The 19,354-nt window shown below is 43.9% G+C and overlaps 1 protein-coding gene across 1 annotated transcript in view; it reads left to right on the forward strand.

Moving 5' to 3' along the window:
- Positions 1-19,354, forward strand: part of Srp68 (signal recognition particle 68) — a 57,012-nt gene that overhangs the window by 3,683 nt on the left and 33,975 nt on the right. Inside the window, exons 2-4 of the mRNA XM_080273548.1 lie at positions 8,340-8,520; positions 10,388-10,544; positions 18,273-18,409. Coding sequence (XP_080129674.1) covers positions 8,340-8,520; positions 10,388-10,544; positions 18,273-18,409 — 475 coding nt within the window. The remainder of the gene's footprint in view (positions 1-8,339; positions 8,521-10,387; positions 10,545-18,272; positions 18,410-19,354) is intronic.

A 19,354-nucleotide genomic window follows, 5' to 3' on the forward strand; every position in this document is an offset into this window, starting at 1 on the left:
ATATGCCCAAACCATTGCAACACCCTCTGCTCAACTCTACCAGCCATCTCCCGAACAACTCCAGTTCTCCTTCGCACTTAATCATTTCGCACTCGATCCATACGCGTCACTCCACACATACTCCTCAGACATCTCATCTCCATTACATTCAAACTTTTCCTCTCTGCTACACCCATATTCCATGTTTCAGCCCCATATAACGCAGTCGGTACCACAACACCCTCATACAGCCTTCTCTTTACATCCATTCTAAGCAAACGACATTTAAACACTTTTTCATTCCTCCCAGCACCTTTCCTACTTCATTTATTCTAAACTTCACTTCTGCATCTATTCTTCCATCCACAGCAACATGTGACCCTAGATATTTAAAACAATCTACCTCCTCAAGCAACTCACCATTCAAAACTATATTCATCCCCCTACCATCTATCAACCTCGTACACTTCATCACTTTACTCTTATTCTCATTTACTTTCAATTTCCTCCTTTCACACACCCTTCCAAACTCCTCTACCAACTGTCTCAATTTCTCCTCTGAATCGGTCACCAATGCAGTATCATCTGCAAACAGCAGTTGCTTCAGATTCCACTCTCCTCCATCAACATTTACCAGACTCAGACCACCTAAAACTCTTGCATTCACCTCCCTTACAACACCATCCATGTAAATATTAAACAACCAAGGCGACATCACACATCCCTGTCGCAGCCCCACTCTCACGGGAATCCAATCACTCACAGCATTTCCCACTCTTACACACGCTTTACTATTTACATAAAAACTTTTCACCCCTTTTAGTAACCTACCATCAAGTCCATACAATCTTAAAACAGTCCACAAAGCCTCCCTATCAATTCTATCATACGCTTTCTCTAAATCCATAAATGCCCAAAACACATCCTTGCCTTTCGCTAAATACTTTTCACACACTTGTCTCACAGCAAACACCTGATCAACGCATCCCCTCCCTCTCCTAAAGCCACACTGCTCATCACTAATCACTCCCTCTGTACCCTCTCTAACTCTCATAATTAACACTCTACCATACACTTTACCTACAACACTCAACAGACTTATACCCCTAAAGCTAGTACATTCATACTTATCACCCTTGCCTTTATACAACGGGACCACACAAGCACTTGCCCAGTCAATTGGCACCATACCTTTCTCAAAGCACACATTCAATAATCTTACTAACCAGTCAACAATAGTCACTCCACCACACTTCAGGCATTCCACAGCACACCCATCCATACCTGCAGCTTTCCCTGTTTTCATCTCCTTTACTGCCTTCTCCACTTCCTCCTTCGTGATCAAAGAATCATTCAACTCTCCCAACACATTTATTCCTTGCACCCTTCTATCTGCCACAATCTCAGCCACGTTTTCCTCCTCTACATTTAACAATCTTTCAAAATACTCTGCCCATCTCTTCCTTACTGCATCCATCTCAATTAACATCCTTCCATCCTGTGCTTTTACTCGTTCTTCCTTCCCAGACTCTCCCTTTCGCACCCTTTTCACCTCCTTCCAAAACATTTTCTTATTCTGTTGAAAATTCTCTGTCAGCCGCCTACCCCACCTCTCATCTGCTGCCACTTTAGCATCACGCACAGCCCTTCTCGCTCTATTCCTCTTTTCCTTATACCTTTCATATGACATCTCATCCTTCCTCTGCAGCCACACTTCATATGCATGTCTCTTCTCAGCCACAGCCATACTTACTTCCTCGCACCACCATTCACTTCCTTTTCTTACACCACCACCCACGCGTCTCACACCACACACCTCTTCTGCATGCTCCACCACAGCACTCTTAAACAACTGCCATTCCTCCTCCACGCTGCCATTTTCCCGATCTTTCACTGCGTTCCACTCATCTTTCAATTTCTCCTGATACTCTATCTTTTTCTCTCTTTTATCCAACTCACTCACTTTCAAAACCTCCCTGCCACACCTAACCCTCCTAGCTCTCACCCATCTCTTACCTACTCTTAACTTTCCCTCCACCAGGTAGTGGTCAGACATACCTCCACCCTCCCCTCTCAGAACTCTCACATCCAACAATCTTCCTATTACATTCCTAGACACAACCACATAGTCCATCAAGGCTCTATCAACAACCCTTCCACCCTCCTGTCTCACCCATGTATACTTATAAATATCTTTCTTCTCAAACAGCGTATTCCCAATCACCATCTCTCGCTCAACACACATCGCTATCATTCGTTCCCCATTTTCATTTCTTCCAGGCACACCATGCATACCAACTACGCCTTCAACTGCTACATTTCCCACTCTAGCATTCAGATCTCCCATCATTACCACATTCACATTCGCTCCAAAACTCTGCAGACACTCATCAACATCATTCCAGAAAGACTCCCTCTCTTGTTCATCCCTTTCACTACCAGGCCCATATGCACTCACAAACACCCACAACTCACGTTCAAATTTCGCTTTCACCCACATCAGTCTCGATGACACCTCCTTCCATTCAATCACACACTGCTGCACTTCCGGACTCACTAACAAGGCCACACCTTCTCTTGCCCTTCCTCTATCAACACCTGACAATCTTCCATTCACACTTCCAAACATATATTCCCCCTTCCCTTTCATCTTCGTTTTTCTAAAAGCTAACTCATCCAACTTTCTTCTCACAAACATTCTCCCAATCTCCTCCCTTTTAGCCTCAATTGTACTACATCCACGCACATTCATAGACCCAATCTTCAGGGTACGGGGATAACTCCATCCCCTGTCCCTTTCTCTGGCCTGTCTCTTTTTAGGAACTAAAAAAAACAGAGGAGGGGGTCCCTAGTCCCTTCACCCCGCCCCTTTTAGTCGCCTTTTACGACACGCAGGGAATACGGTGGCAGTATTCTTCCTAACACAACCCGGCCGCAGAGTAGTAGCACCACCCCATAGTGCGGCCAGGTTGTGTCCCCCCCGCCACAGGGGCAAAAATATATGCTTTCCCACGTGGGTCATTTGTAATGTTGCCATCTGAAGATTTTAGTGGGGGAATGGAAGATGACTTACTAAAGTTATTATTGAAAGAATTAAGAGTTGACAAGAATTTTCTATTGTCATTAGGGTTGTTAAGTAGTTTTGATGCTTGCTTTTGAAGAAAGTTTGATTTAGCTAGATTTAATACAGCTTTTGCATGATTTCTACCAATTTTAAATTGAGAGAGTGATTCAGATGTTTTTCATTTTAAGTAAAGTTATACTGTATGCTAATGACTTTTGGGCTGTTGCTCTGGCACAGTTGGCATCAAACCATTTTGGAGAGTTCGATCTTTTAGTGAACTGTTGATTTGGTATGAATAAATCCATACCAGCTAGTATTAAGATGCAAATGTGGGACTGGGTGGAATTGAGATCACTAGAAAAGAAAGACTGCCATGGAATGTCAGTAAGATAATTTCTAAATCCATCCCAGTTTGCCCTATCAAAGTGCCATTGGGTCACCCTGACAGGTTCAGAACGGGGAGGTGTGGGGGGGTTAACTAACGAGGCTTTGATGAGAGTGTGGTCAGAGGATCCAAGTGGTGACATTACCTCTATCCTGTATTGATCTGGATTATTTGTCAAGAATAAATTCAAGAGATGGGCATTATGGTCAGGATTATCAGGTATTCTGGTTGGTTGCTTTACCAGCTGGGTGAGATTAAACGATTCTGCAAACAGCTGGCATTATGGTCAAGATTATCAGGTATTCTGGTTGGTTGCTTTACCAGGTGGGTGAGATTAAACGATTCTGCAAACAGCTCGCAATCTAGACCAGCGTCATCAGTCCTGGCAGAATGCAATAACCATTCAACAGTATCGTTTTCGTTTTCGTTTTTAAAGGCTCCAACATGCTTGCATGTGTCGGCCTTGGTCACCTAATGGCGGCTCTCCACGCTGCACGATCCATTGCAGCCTCCCTGTTCAGTCCCTTAACCCTAAGGTCACACTTAATGACCTCGTCCCATGTCTTTCTCGGTCTACCCCTCATAACCCCACCCCCAATATTAACACTTCCCACCTTCCTCACCCAATTATCATCCCCCATCCTCTCCACATGTCCAAACCACCTCAATCTACCTCTCCTCATCACAACACCAATACACTCCAGTCCCATCCTACCTCTCAACTCTTCCATTGTAAACCCAGCCCCTCCAGGCCTTGGACGCAGGGACGCACTGCACATCCACCTAATCATTGTCATTTCTGTACGTCTGAGCCGGCGAATGTCTTCCTCCTTCACTGCCCAGGTCTCACTGCCATACAGCATCACACTCCTAACACACGCTGCATACAAAGACCCCTTAGCACGTAGGGAGAGCCCCCTCAATGTCAGGAGAGGCAAGAGCTCCCTGAACTTCTTCCAACCACTTCTCACCCTAGCCACAGAGCTAGCTTCAGCCCCACCTCCAGTACACAACATGTCTCCTAAATAACAAAACTCCTCCACACACTCAAGAGATTCACCAGCAAGTTCAATCCTTTCACGGACGATCTCCACCTGCTCGCCCCGGCACGCCGTACACATAAAATCAGCATTATCTCACAGTCTGCCTCTAATACCACTATATCTCTTATGCACCCACTTATCACAGACACTGCACAAGATGGAATTACTTCCCATGCCCTTGTGGCAGATTGCACATGGCCACCCTCCCTCTTCTTTGACAGCACTGCCACCAACCCTAGATACCATCACTTTTGTTTTATCTGCATTTACTCTTAAGCCCTTCTGCCCCATACCATCTCTCCACTTCCTAAATCTTTCCTCTGCCTCCCTTTCATTCTCTGCAGTCAACACCAAATCATCAGCATACATCTCACCCAGGAATTCATTTCTGAAGTCACGTGAGAGGGCTTCAAGTACCATGATAAACAACAAGGGGGTCAAAACTGACCCCTGGTGCACACCAACATTCACGGAAAACTCATCACTCAAATATCCATTCACCCTTACCTGGGTGCAAGCACCCACATACATGGACATTAACCACCCTAACCAGCCACTCCTCCATCCCAAGCTTTCTCATTGTCCACTTCACCATCTCTCTAGGGACTCTGTCAAAGGCCTTCTCCAAATCAACAAAAAAAAAGTACAGTTCCCTTTTCTTTCCCGTATATTTTCCCTGATGCTGTCAGGCAATGAATATGATGTCAGTGGTCCCTTTGCCTGGCATAAACCCAAATTTCATCTCAACAGTATTCACTCTTTCTCTAATCATACCTGCTAGAACTCTCTCCAATACTGCATTATCTTGTCTAAAACTTTTATGCATCTATAATTTCCTCTTTCCAGGGCATTACCCTTCCCTTTGTACACATTTACAATTACAGTACACTCCTCAACCAATCACCTGGGACAACACACTCATATATAATTGTATTTATCAGGTCAGTGACTAACCTCACTTCTATATCTCCTGAGGCTTTCAATAATTCAGCAGTCATCCCAGACACGCCTGCTGCCTTCCCCACCTGCATCCTGCCTGCTCACAGTAGCAGTGTCCATCAATGGCCAAGGGCCAAACACTGGAAATGCAGGCTCCAAACCTTCCCTGTCCCAGTCAAACTCCTCATTCAGTGACAAGCTGTACTGCTTTCTCTGTGCGTCTTTAATATCCCCACTGTTCACCACTACCCTTCCTTCATCATTCTTCACACACTGCTCACCTGTGATATCCCTATTCTCCTTCTTCATCTGATTTGTCACTGTAAATATATTCTTCCTTTCCATTTGGTTTAGGTTATCAAGGAAAAGTCTCTGTTACTCAGCCTTGGCCCTTTAAACCTCTTTTCTGTTCCTACGCATGGCAGCCAAGTATTCCTCTCTGTTACCACCGATCTTCCATTTCCGGAAAAGCCCTTTTTTCTCCTTAACTGCAGCTTCTACACCCTCATCCCACCACCAGGTTGCTTTATGTGTTGGTGGGCTTCTTGTCCATCCACATACTGAATCAGTAGCTCTGAAGAGGTTGCTCATGGGGGCTTTGTATTGTTCATTAACAGTTCTGTCAATGTCTACCTGTTCAGCCACCACTGTCCTCATCTCCCTATAGAAGGCATCCCCTACTGGTTGGTTTTTAGCCTCCATATTTTCCTCCTAGGTGCATAGGTCCTCCTTTTCATCACCTGCTCCTTAACCCGTACCTTGCTGAAAAAACAAAAAAAAAGGATACCCCCCTGTGCCGGCCAGTTTTGGATTTTTTTCTTCTGGCTAAATAGGTTTAACACATCAATATAAGATCCCTGGCACTAATAAAAGTAATCACCAAAGCTAGAAAGTTGGTTGAATCGAGTCAGGTTGGTGCTACTCTACCTCTGAAATCTTCAAGGTTGCTGAGAGAGCAGAGCGCTTGTGAACCAAATTTGGATTTTTTTTTTTTTTGTGGGTAAATGGACTTAATACTTCAATAGGAGATCCTTGGCATGAAGTAATCACAAAAGCCAGAAAGTTGGTTGAATCGAGTCAGGTTGGTGCTACTCTACTTCTGATATCTTCAAGGTTACTGAGAGAGCAGAGGGACTATGAGCCTGTTAAGACTCACTCGCCTCCCGTGCTCCGTAATCAGTGTTGTAAATGTAGTGGAGAAATGTCTGAAGGTAACGAGATACACTATTACCATCCATTTTACTTCAGTTGCTTGCAATGACTTCTCAGTGCTGCAGGATGTAGATCTACATCACCAGCTTTTTTGAAAGGGACATACAGTAGATCTACATCGCTAGCACGGTACAGGTTAAGCACCATGTCACATATCAACAATTTGTGTTGGTGCGCACACTCCTTGCTCCTTATAACATTAACATCCTGCACTAACTTCCTATCAGCCCTCCTGACCTTGAAATAGTCCATCTGGCTGCTATTTCCCCCTGACTTATATGTAAACAACCTACTCTCTCTTTTCCTAAAATGTGTGTTGCACACAATCATGTTCATTGCCTCCCCAAACTCAGGTATTCTTTCCCTTTCCTCATTTCTTGTCTCATATTGACATTCCTCATGTACTCCTTCATATCCTTGAGCTGCTTCACCTACATGATCATTTAAGTCCCCTCCCAAAACTACAATCTCATCATCCCCCTTATCACTTGCTACGTGTATTAAGTCATCTCAAAATCTATCCTTCTGTTCCTCATCCAGGCCTGCCTGTGGAGCATATGCTGATATAAATGCAACTATATTCCCACCGAGCAAAATTTTTACTTTTATTATGCTATCACTTACTCTGATAACATTCATGACAAATTCCACCCATTTCTCCACGACCAACACACCCACATCACCATATCTTTCTGTCCTACCCTGCCAAAACAACATGTAATAAGAATCCCTCCCAGCAGTTTTTCTGGCTGATCCACCCCTATTACGGACTTCTTGCACACATCCTATATCCACCCACCTCCTTCATGAAGTCTCAGCCACTTTCCCCACTCTACCCTTCAAACTTCCCACATTCCTCGATGCCACTTTGATCCCCCTGGGTGATTTAGTGTCCTCAGGCTTGCTTTGAATATCATTCTTTAAATTGGTCATAAGTAAAAATAATAATAGACAGAAGAGACATGTCACAGGCCCCACCCACTGCACAGTTCCAGGTCCAAGCAATGGATCTGGGACCCTTAGCCCACCAGCCTTGACCAGTGGCTGTGGTAATGGCCATGTGGCACTCTGCCAGGATAGCTACAGGGACACCCTCCAAGCGTGCCTTGACACTGTAACTGCCCCGCCATTATACACCCTTTGATGGGGCAGCCTCCTGGGGCGCTACTCCCAGGTTCAGGCTCCTCTCTGTTGGGCGAAAGCGGCAGCCTGGGAACTGTAATGCCCTGTACCCCTTAGCACAGGTTCGAGCCCCATTTCACCCCAGCCTCTTAATCTATACTTGCGGAGTCCTTGTCACACCTCTCCTCAAAAGGTCCACCACTAGGTAACGGGGGCAAAGTTGACTGGCCACATGTTCTTGTTGGCGTCAACCTCTGTGACGTAGTGGGGTACGTTGTGTGATATGTAAAGCGCATGTGGTGTAGTGTATGAGATAAAGGAAGTGTTTTGGAGTGCATGCTGATCTACTTTCCATGTTAGTGTCACACTGTAAAGGTCTGCAAAGATGGCTGGTTAGGTAGCTAGTGAAACAAGAGCTCCAGCTCTCCTGTCACCATCATTCCCATTCCCCTTGGCAGTTCCACCCTGATCGGCTGGTGCTGTTTCCTTCTGCTGTTGTTATTATTATTATTATTATTATTATTATTATTGGGGGAATGTGCCCAGATACCCACCCCATTGAATCCACCATTGATTTCCTATCTGTTTAACACAGTACTGAGTGAGGTCCGAGAGGCTCAACTGGCCCATGGATTGCGCCACAGTGACTACCAGCTCTATCGACAATACTGCAGCAGAAGAATACGTCGGCTCAGGAAGAACCTTGACCTGGTCCAGGGTGACAGGAAAAACTTTCGCAAGAAGGCAGTGACGGTGGAATTACTCAAGGATGACAGGTGTGTACCAGCGGTAGTAGTTGTAGTAGTATCTGCAGTTGCTGCCCCAGGTGGATCTAGATGTAAACCCAGAGGATTGCAGGCTGAAACTGCCCATCTCCTGCAGTCTGCCATCTCCTTTCAGGGGATGTAAGGGAAGTGGGGGACATTTGTTTAACAGGGAATTGATGCTGCCCAGTTATATCAATGCCACCGTGTAAGGTTTCCCTTTATGGTAATGCTTTGACAGATTGTTGAATTATAGATGCATCCCTTCATATGAAATTTCAAAGATGCAAATGTTTTTTTGAGATGCATTTTTTTTTTTTTTTTCTACAAAGTACTGTAGGTCAAAGCATTAATGTTTCTAAAACTAACATAGTAATTGATTGAAGGCAATTTGTACTGCGGCAGTATTTCATTTTTTTCTTGTTTATAATATTCAACAGTTATAAACATATTTGGCCTTAGATACCAGTGAATTATGGCTTACAAAAATTTGAAGTTAGGAATCAAACTAGTCAAGTTGGTTACAAGGGGAGAAACTGTACAGGACAACCTCCCAGGCCAGAAACATGTGTTTTAATTACAATACATCATTGTTTAAGCCACCCTTTTTCTGTTATTTTTTGCATCTAAGTACCTTGATATGATTTTGGCAAGTGGAGAGATGAGATTGATGGACTGGGAGAGTTTTTACAGTATGTTAGTTGGATGGGGGAGGGAGGGAGAGCCTGAGGATGAGATGAGAGATGGGATTGAGAGGTGTATGAGAAAGGGGGATGTGAGTTAGAGAGAGGGCAGTCTGATGGTAGAGGGCAGGATGACATGGAAACAGTTCATTTGTGGCCACCCATTTCAGGATAAAGGCCTTTGGCTATAGATAGATAACAGTCTATAATGAGTTCATGAATCTGCTAAGCAAACTTCAGTTGCCATAGTGTATTTGTTTTCACATGATGAAACTGGGCCACCCCTTTAGGTTGAATACTAAGTGATGGTTGCATGAAATTCGATGAGCCTTAATTGTGAGATAGGAAGTTTCACTTATTTGCTTATTAAATAAACTATCTGGTCTGACTTCATTTGGCTGTCACTTGCTATGAGGGTTAGGGATCTTTATCAGGTTTGAATGACTGCACTATACCTGTAAATCTGGTTTTCTGTTTTTTTTTTTTTTTTTTTTTTTTTAATATGGTCCAGATTTTATTTCTTTTGGAGCTTATTTCACATAGCTCAGTGTTAGAAATAGACAACATTCTGGCCGTACATCTTTTCCATAGCATTTCTTCATGACTAGCATCATATTCTAGTGCTAATCTGTCATTATAACTCAGCAGTGAAGATGGAGAGATGGGAATTTTAGGCCACTGTAGTAAAAGCAATTTAGTTTTCCCCCTGTTTGCAGTACTGTACCAAATGTGTGTACATGACATAGTGAAACATCCCAGATTTATGATGAGGACCACCTCAGCCAGTATTTCTAACTTTACATGAAATCTACAAGAACTAGAATTTAAGTTAGCTAGCTTTCTTTGTTAAATGTATTAATTTTATTAATTTTTACTTATGAATTGACTACAGTATCTGAATCAACAACATGCCACTGAATGGGTCCACACACTCATTTACTCATCAGTCACCCATTCTTAGCTATTTTTAGTACTTTATTTTCTGATTAGGATCATGTACATTCACCTTAAAATCAGTGGAACAATTAGAAAAAATATATATATGTATATGTTGTTTATATCATTATGACAGCTTGAATAGTGAGTGAGTGAATATTTGGTCCATTTCATTAGATATGTTGAGTCGTGGCTTTCACTCTGTTGTGTTTTCCTTAGGTGGGAAAGAGATGTTGATGATGATATTTTTCTTCAACTAGATTTTTATACATCCCACTTATGACGGTGGAGCGATATTGGGCATATGCCATGCAGCTCAAGGAGGAGAGCCAGCAGGATCCCAGAAAGAAATTCTCTATGCGCAACAAGCTCAGAAATGCTGCCAAGTATGTGGTGGCTTTTGAAAAACTGGTGGAGGTTAGTTGGTTGTCTAACTGTTGTTTGGTATACTCTGTAGTTCATTCACCTTAACCCTCAACCTGATGGTATAAAATATATAATGTAAAATAATCCCTTTAAGACCCGGATGCCCAAGTCCCAGACATTATGGGCTTGGATTCAAAAAAAAAAAAAAAAAAGCCGATATGTGTTCATCCCTACTGTAAAATTGCCGCACAGTGACGAACAGCTGTGTTTTGGCGCATAGTTCCAGCGACGTCCGCTAGAGCACCCTTACTTCCTCCCCACTTCCCGCCTACCTACCTTCATGACTGCACCCTTGTCACCATAGCTGCCCATGTGCTCACTTTTGTGATGGACAGTGAATAAACTGCAATACCTCACCACTAGACCACATGGGAATTTACAGTGTTGTGCAGTGTTAAGAAATTTGAATTCAGAGTGCAGAGGATTAAGTGCAGAGCGCAACAGTGGCGTGTTACAAATGGCGTGGCACAAGTAAGAACAGAATGTGCAATGTAAAAACAATTATAATTCACAGTGCAAAGGATTAAGTGCAGCGCAACACTAGATTTCTGTACGTGCTTTAAGTGCTCCTTCATCACTGTCAGAGCCATAGGGGAAGCGGGTTAATCTTCGCGACGGTCACGGATGTGTCATAAGTACCCTGTACACTGCTAAATATTTTCCATACTCACTTCTAATTTTCATTCTTTGGTTCCTTTTCATTTATTGTATGGTTTCTGTCCCTTATTTGTGTGCATAGGGTCTTAACCCCTTAAGTCCTAATTGCATCAATTGAACGCGCCCTGTAAAAAACTGCAGAGCGTTTGCTCCATCCTTATTATGACATACATGGCTTCAGGCCAATGAGAACTTACCCCTGATGTGGTGTGAGGGGGGATCAGACCAACCCGGGCGGTGGGGGGGCACCCCCCTCTTGGCCTCCTCCATGCCACCCTCTACTCCACTCCCTCATGCCCTCCTTGTCCCCCATCATTCTCCCATCCCTCCACGCAACTGCATCTCTCCTTCCACAACAACCTGCATCCCTTCCCACCCTCTCTTGTCCCTCCTTCCTCCCTGCTAGCCTCTTTCCCCCCCCCCCAACCCTACCCCATCTCTCCCGCCTTGTCCCTCTCTACCCTTCCAACCCCCAACGGGCCCACGAGTGTCAGGCCTGATGTACGTACCTGTATCATATTATTTCTATTTCTTCCCAAATTTTTGCACCTCATTCTGTTCATTTCTCACTTCATACCTAGCAGTTTTTGTACGTACGTAGTTGGAGAATGATGTACGTTGTACTACATACGATGCATCTTATTTATTTATTTATTTATTTTTTCATTCTCCCTACCTGCCCAGATTGGCACCTCTGAGTAGTGTCCATCTGTGTTAGTTTTCGAAAGACCACGAGACCTTGTAGGGCTATTCCCGCACCTGTTTCATCTCCCCACACATACAGACACACCTGTTTTCATGACTTGTGTGATAAATTCCAATGAAATAGAGAGTTTCCACAGGAGAATTTGGTTGTTGCCAAAACTGTAATGATAAGTGTGATGAAGTGTAATGATAGTGATAATTGTAATGATTTGATAAATGTGTAATGAGAAGTGGGACAGTAAAAAGAGAAATTAGAAACAAATTATTTTTTTTTTTTTTTCCCCTTATGCATGCATTTATAGCATTATTCAACTTTATTTTGATGTCCTTGATGGTTATAATCATTTATATGTGTCTGTGTTAGTTTTGGAATGACTATGAGGCCTTGTAGGGCTACTCCCCACACCTGTTTTATCTCCCCACACCTACATACACACCTGTTTTTATGGCTGGTATGACAAATCTCATTGAAGTGGAGGGTTTCCACAAGAGAATTTGGTTGTTGCCAAAATTTTTCTCCCCAAGTACTACCAAGGCTTTGTAGGCCTACCCCCCACACTAGTTATCTCCCCACACCTACGTGCACACCTGTTTTCATGGGAGATGTTACAGAACACAATGAAGTGCTTTCTTTTCATGCGAAAAGCTGGTTATTTCCAACCCCCGTACCTGTAGGCCTACCCTCCACAGCCTACTTTATCTCCCCACAGTCTAGTAATCTCCCCACACCTACATACACCTGTTTTCATAGTTGGTGTGACAAAACATTTTGAAATGGCCTGTTTCAATAAGAAAAATAGGTAGTTATCAAAATTTTCATTTTTTTTTTAAATTGTTTTTGAGGGGTAACTATCTTAAACTTTTTTTTGAACTTTGATGCGCAATTGTGTGGTAACTGTTAGGCCTACGGGGTACAGGTTGCGTTGTCAGGTGTGTAAATTCTTCCTCTTTAGCCAGAACACAGTCAATTTGCCTTTGGTGAAAGTCGCTAAAACACCCCCAAATTGCAGTTGTGGGAGGTACCCTGCCTGAAACAGTTGCAGTCTTAAGGGGTTAAATAGGTGCTATGCATGTCCAGTAGGGAGTTATTTAGATGGCTTTCAAAGTTAGGTTGGGTTGGGGTCTATAAGTACCTGTCTAGGGGCATTTTTCCCAAGTCCCAGACAAAACCAAGTCCTGGACATGCCTTTGGCTCTGTTACGTCGGATCTTGGAGGGATTACTGTATATAGTATATACTATATATATACAGTTATACCTCAATATACAATACCCCTAGCTGTGATACCCTGGCTTAATGGTGGGAGTAGAAATACCACCATACCCCGCCTGACGAAGGCCAAACCCTGGTTTAATGATGGGTTTTTATTTTTTTTACTGATTTTGATGATATCTTAGACGAAAATTATGTATTTAGGTTGATTTATAAGCTGTTTTTACACGTAGATTAATGTGATTTAGCCATAGGTGGTGTGAACATTATCATTTTGGGGTACAGTTTACTAAGCTTGATTTTTTCCAGACATATTTGACGATTTTCAGATTTTATTTGTTGGTTTTAGTGAGTTATTTACAGGTGTTAGGCTTACGTTAGCTTCCTTGACAGCTATTAGGCCATTTAGATTGGCTTTATACTTATTTTTGTGCTCATTTGGATGGGTTTTGGGCTTGGTTTGGGGGGAAAGTGAAGGCTGGTAAACAGTCCACAGTGAAATATATGTTAAAAGTACCCTGATATACGATACCCCACCTAACAATGGGGTTTTACCTAACCAATTAGATCGTTAAACTGGGGTATGCCTGTGCATATATATATATATATATATATACATACAGTATATAATCAGCATTATCATCAGCATTATCATCTGGACCTCCTTTCCCACCCTAGGGTAGAGTGAGGAGTAGCTGTGTCCAGACAGCCCAAATTTGCCCAGTCCAATGGGCCACGCTTCCATTCACTCATCATTCAAGCCCCCAGAATCCTGGCTGTATTGGATACGCCAAAAACATTAACCACGTTCTGTAGCTTCATATAATCATATCCGATAGAGTCAATCCTGATGCTGCCATGTTAAAAGGGGTGCCAAAATCCCTATCATGCACTTCTCCTCACAACATTCATCCAGCCAGCTCGATCTCCTGTCAGTTCTTTAGCCTCCTTCCAAACCTCTCTTCCTCATACACTCATCCACCATATTTCTCCACCTTCTCCTTGGCCTACCTCACCTCCTCCCTCCTTTGAATTCGCTCAGATATACCTTCTTCACCACTCTATTGTTATCCATTCTTTCCACATGACCATACCATCTCAGAACACTCTCTTCGATTCTGGTGTCCACTGACTTCCTCACTCCGCATCTTTCACGAATCATATCATTTCATATCCTATCCACCCTCTGTAATCCACATACATTCCTAAGCAGTCCCATCTCCACTGCTTTTACTCTTGACTTTTCATTTTCATGCCACACCATAGTCTCACATCCATATGTTAAAGTTGGCACTGACACTCCTTCTTGTAAGCTTCATGCAGCTGCAACACTCAAGTCTCTTTTTCTTATCAAGGCCTTCATTGCATCAGCTACTTTTCTTCCTTGTCACTCTACTTTCAACTTCTCTTGCACATTTTACTGTCTTTTCTATCACTGTACCAAAGTATTTGAACTCTCTACCCAGTTCCAGTCTCTCTCCATTCACTGTTACATCGTACTGGGAGTCACCTTCTCTCTGAATAACCATCACTTTACTCTTTTCTACATTTACTCTCAAGGCATGATGCTTACAGACATCAGCAAAACTCTGCACTAGCCTACCAAGTTCTTGTTCGGTACTTGCAAGCAGTACTGCATCATCAGCATACAACAAATTTGAGATATTCCATCCATCACCATTCATTACCAATGCCATCCCTCACTCCATTTCTCGTGTTTTTACTTCTCTCATCACCCCATCCATGTATATATTGAACAGCCATGAGGACATAACACAACCCTGTCACATGCCCATACCGATCGTGAACCATTCACTTAGATGCCCATTAACCCTTACACATGCTTCACTACCATCATAAAAACTCGTAACAAGCCAAATGGTTTCCTGTACCCAGGAAACCATTTACTACGCTGGGTGTTAACCATATAACCCTAACCTAGCCTAACTCAGAAAAACACCTCGCTACTGCACATGCATAGCACCTAAGACACTATTCACACCAATAAGGGACATAAAAGAATGAAATGAGGTGTTAGAGGTAAGTATGGAAAATACAGTACAATAGGAAACATTCTGGTCCCTGGCCATCTCGATGAATAACCCACCTCCTCTCGGACTCTGACAGTAAGAAGGAGTTCCTGAAACACTTGCAGTACACTGTTCATGAAGTCTTGCACTGAACTTAGTCATTTGCACTCGAAATTCCATTCTCTTAACACTGCGCACTCTTGTCTTACTTGCGCTCCATTGTACCTTAATGAAATAAGTGTTGCACTCTGCACTTTAAGTCTTTCCACTCATAAAACCATTTTTTAAACATAACACACTCTAGTTAATTTATGTTACATTGAAAGTCAATTAAATCTTTGTCTTTTCACTCAGAACTCAAATTCCTTAACTCTATGCACTGTTTTTTTTTCACTGCACAACACTGTAAATTCCCATGTGGTCTAGTGGAGAAGTTCTAGGCGTCTAATCACTGTCAGAGTCTGAGAGTAGCTCATGCAGGTGACCTAGGGGTGCGTCGCTTGGTCGTGGTGATGGCGTACCCACTGCAGATGACTCTGAAGAGAGGCGCAAACTCACGTCGAGTGGTGACTCCACCGTGCCTGATGTGCTGGGCTGTGGCTTGGAGCATGAGGGCCTGTCTTGGGGAGGCAATGGAGTGGAGCCAGGGCTGGGCAGAGCAGGGGTCACGGGCCTGAAAAAGTTGTCAATCGTTGATTGACGCAAGGAACGACGATTTTGATGATTAATGATGCGCTGCCTGAAAGCACGCACTTCCTCCACAAGTCCCAAGGGCCCCATCTCCCTGTCGTAGTCCGGGTGCTCCAGGTAGTCCAGAATGAACTCTAGGTGTTCCCAGAGTGTGCTCAGCTTAGGGATGGCTGGAGCAGTGTCACGCTGAGAGGGGTCCACATCATCGTTGCTGTCCTCGTCGGAATCTTCAAGCTGGGTACTGACATCTGCAACTGAAGATGCGATTTCGATATCAGACAATGTCTGATACCCAGGATCACCCTCGTTGTCATCCAACCACTCACGCACTTCGTCCACATCAACATCGTTGCCATGCGCACGTAGACGTGCATGGAAGTCATCCACGTCAAAACCTAGGAAATTGTGCTCCACATCCGTTCTGAGAAGCAGACGAGACCAACCATTTTCTAGAGTCTTGGCAGGGATTTCCTTCCATGCACTGGCCCACTTGTAGATGGCAGACTTGATGTTATAGCGGCAAAGGTTTTCCAAAGTCCGCTAGCCTCACATGTCCCGTCCCTCCCTGCACTTGTCCTCGTCCTCAAGAACAACCATCACCTCGTCCAGGAACTTCTGTCGGTACAGCCTCTTCATTGCCACGATCACTCCTTGGTCCATTGGTTGGATGAGAGCAGTAGTATTAGGTGGCAGAAACATGCACCTAATGCGCCCATTCTCAGCCACCAACTCCTTGTCGCACGGTGGGCAGGTGCATTGTCGAGGAGAAGAATGGTCTTTACCTGGTTGCGTGGGATTACCAGTTTCTCCGTCTGGTAATGGATGACCTCCTTGACGAGATGGCGGTGGAACCTGTCTTTGAAGATCTGGGCTGTGAACCATGCCTTCAAGGAATGGTACCAGACGACAGGAAGGACATCCATCACCCCACGAAGACACTGAGGCTGCTTTGCACGGCCAACAATAACAGGCTTGAGCCGGTGCATGCCGTTAGCATTGGCATAACACAAAGCAGATATCCGTTGCTTGCAGAGCTTGCTGCCAGGTACACACTTCTCCATCTCCTTGGCTAGAGTGTTCGTAGGCAAAGAGAGATAGAATAAGCCAGTTTCGTCAGCATTGTAGACTTGTCCGAGAGTGAGGCCCTCCTTGTTGATCAAGCCCTTCACCTTGTGCCGAAACTCATCTACTCCATCCTCATTGGCGTCCAAAGCTGCGCCATGAGACTTACGGTTGGTAAGGACATGTCATAACTTGAACGCGAAGAGCCAACCTTCGGATGCCTTGAAGTCTAGGGCATCGTGAAGCCTTGCGAACTTCTTAGCAGTAGCCTTCAGCTCCATGCCACACACCATCACACCAGCAGCACGTTGCTGTCGATACCAAATCAACCTGGAGTGGTCGACTTCTGCATACTTGGGAGCATACATCACCTTCCTCTCCATTTTGCGTTTGCTTTTCAACGAGAAGTCAGCCGTGTACTGCATGAGTTTGTCGTGGGATCTCTTGATATCGAACAAAGTAGATCGGGCCAGGTTGAATTCATGAAGGATGCGTGAGGAAGACCATCCCGCATCCACCTTGTCCAATATCTCCCTCTTCTTCTCCAGAGTCAAAACCACTCTCTTCCTCTTCTCAGGCGGCGGGGCCATCATCACACACACGAAGGAGAGGCACGAGAGCAGCAGGAAAGCCTGCAGCAGGTGAGGCACCGCCACAAAAGCGTGCACTTGGGCGGCCATGACAACGAGAGTGCTCACACAACAAGAGATGGGCAGTAAGTGGGGAGGATGCAGGGGCAGTCTAGCGGATGTTGGCGGAACAACACACCAAAACACAGCTGGCCCAGGCTGCGAGTGCCAACTTCAAATTACGGGCGGGAAAAAGTCGGATTTTTTTTTTATTTTTTGCGGTTTTTGGCCCATTTTGGGAATATTGGATCCCGGGACGAAAATGTCAGGTTATTGGGGATGTCCGGAAATTGGGCGACCGGATAATACAGGGACTACTGTATATATATATATATATATATATATATATATACACACACACACATACACACACACACACACAAATACATACCATATATACAAGTTCAGTTTTCACCCACATTTGGTATAGATTTCAAGTAAGGCATGTCATTGTAATTTAGTGTAATAAATCTTTGTCACAAATTATTTGTCTGACATTCTTTTTTGTTATTTAGTCTCATTAATGTGAATAAAGATTGCCAGTTGAAATTTCACCGTTACTTTTGAAGCTGTTATGCATTTTCCCTCCAATTTATTGTAGCAGTTATGTGTACAAAACTGGTATTTTAGAACACATCCATTACTTATATAAAGGATTGCTCCTATCTTGTATCTTTAATGATCATGAGATAATAATTCTAGGAACTTATTATAATTTTTTTGTTATTGGGCAGGACAGTGGATTGTGTGATGCCAGGACCCAGTTAGAAGTTCAGGGTTATTCTGCTTGGCTTCAAGGAACCGTCTTATTTGAACTGGCAGACTGGACTCACGAGTGGGCAAAACCGGTTGAATTCTTTAACAAAGCTCTGTGAGTATTGCATATTTATTACTGATTGTCTTTTTCATCACCAAACGCTTACTGGCGTGAGCGGGATTTTTGGAGTGTTGTAACCCATAGAAGCTCTTGTTCACACCCACCTGCATTTGGTGGCCATTTGTGTGGGCTACAGTGATGTAAACTTGCTGCCCATACCTGCCTGCACCAGCAAGAATTTGGTGTGGATGCAACCTTGGGTGGGAAATTCAGCCACAGGTAAATAGCGTCAGAGTCTCACACTGTTCCAAATCTTAGATTTCTTATTTCCCCAACACCTTCCAGCAACTCTTGATAAGTAATTAGCTGGTTTCGGTTCTTGGTTTAGCTTCTAGTCCATGGAAAACATCAGATGTACAGTTACCTCCACTTCTAACGAGTACAGTGGGTGGTGTGGGTGGCGAAATGTGGCACCACTGTGTTTACATCGTAGTAATAGGACGTGAATGGGCAGACCTGGCAGAGCTTCCCCTCCGCTACAGTATCTAGTACCCACAGAAGCAATGTTCTATCAAGTCATACTGTGTTTGCAAATACAAGTGTTTACCATGTATGTATAGTGGAAGCTAGAGAAAAAACAAATAGTAGCCTAATGCCATTGGCTTCCTTTGTTTCTCTGACAGGAGATGTCTGTGTGGCACGGTGGAACAGAGGGGAGGGGGGGACAGGCCGTGGGGGCGCATGTATCAAAACTTCGTTGTGTTTCATTTAGAATGGTGAAGGGTGTGATTATACAGATGTTCTGAGGTGATCTGTAACTCCTAATGCAATAACGTGTATTGGATGAATGTTGGAGTCTTAATGTTCGTCATACAATGTGGTGAACAACTGTAGTTGAGCATAAATGTTAGAAGGTGTGATGTATGGTGTCTCGAAATGTGGTTCACCTGAGTCTAGTGAATGTGTGACTCAGCTGCTGCAGTATATTTGTGGCTGAAC

This window comes from Coenobita brevimanus, chromosome 55, assembly GCF_032717465.1.
Source record: "Coenobita brevimanus isolate Jiangsu-jjx chromosome 55, ASM3271746v2, whole genome shotgun sequence".
NCBI classification, from domain to species: domain Eukaryota; kingdom Metazoa; phylum Arthropoda; class Malacostraca; order Decapoda; family Coenobitidae; genus Coenobita; species Coenobita brevimanus.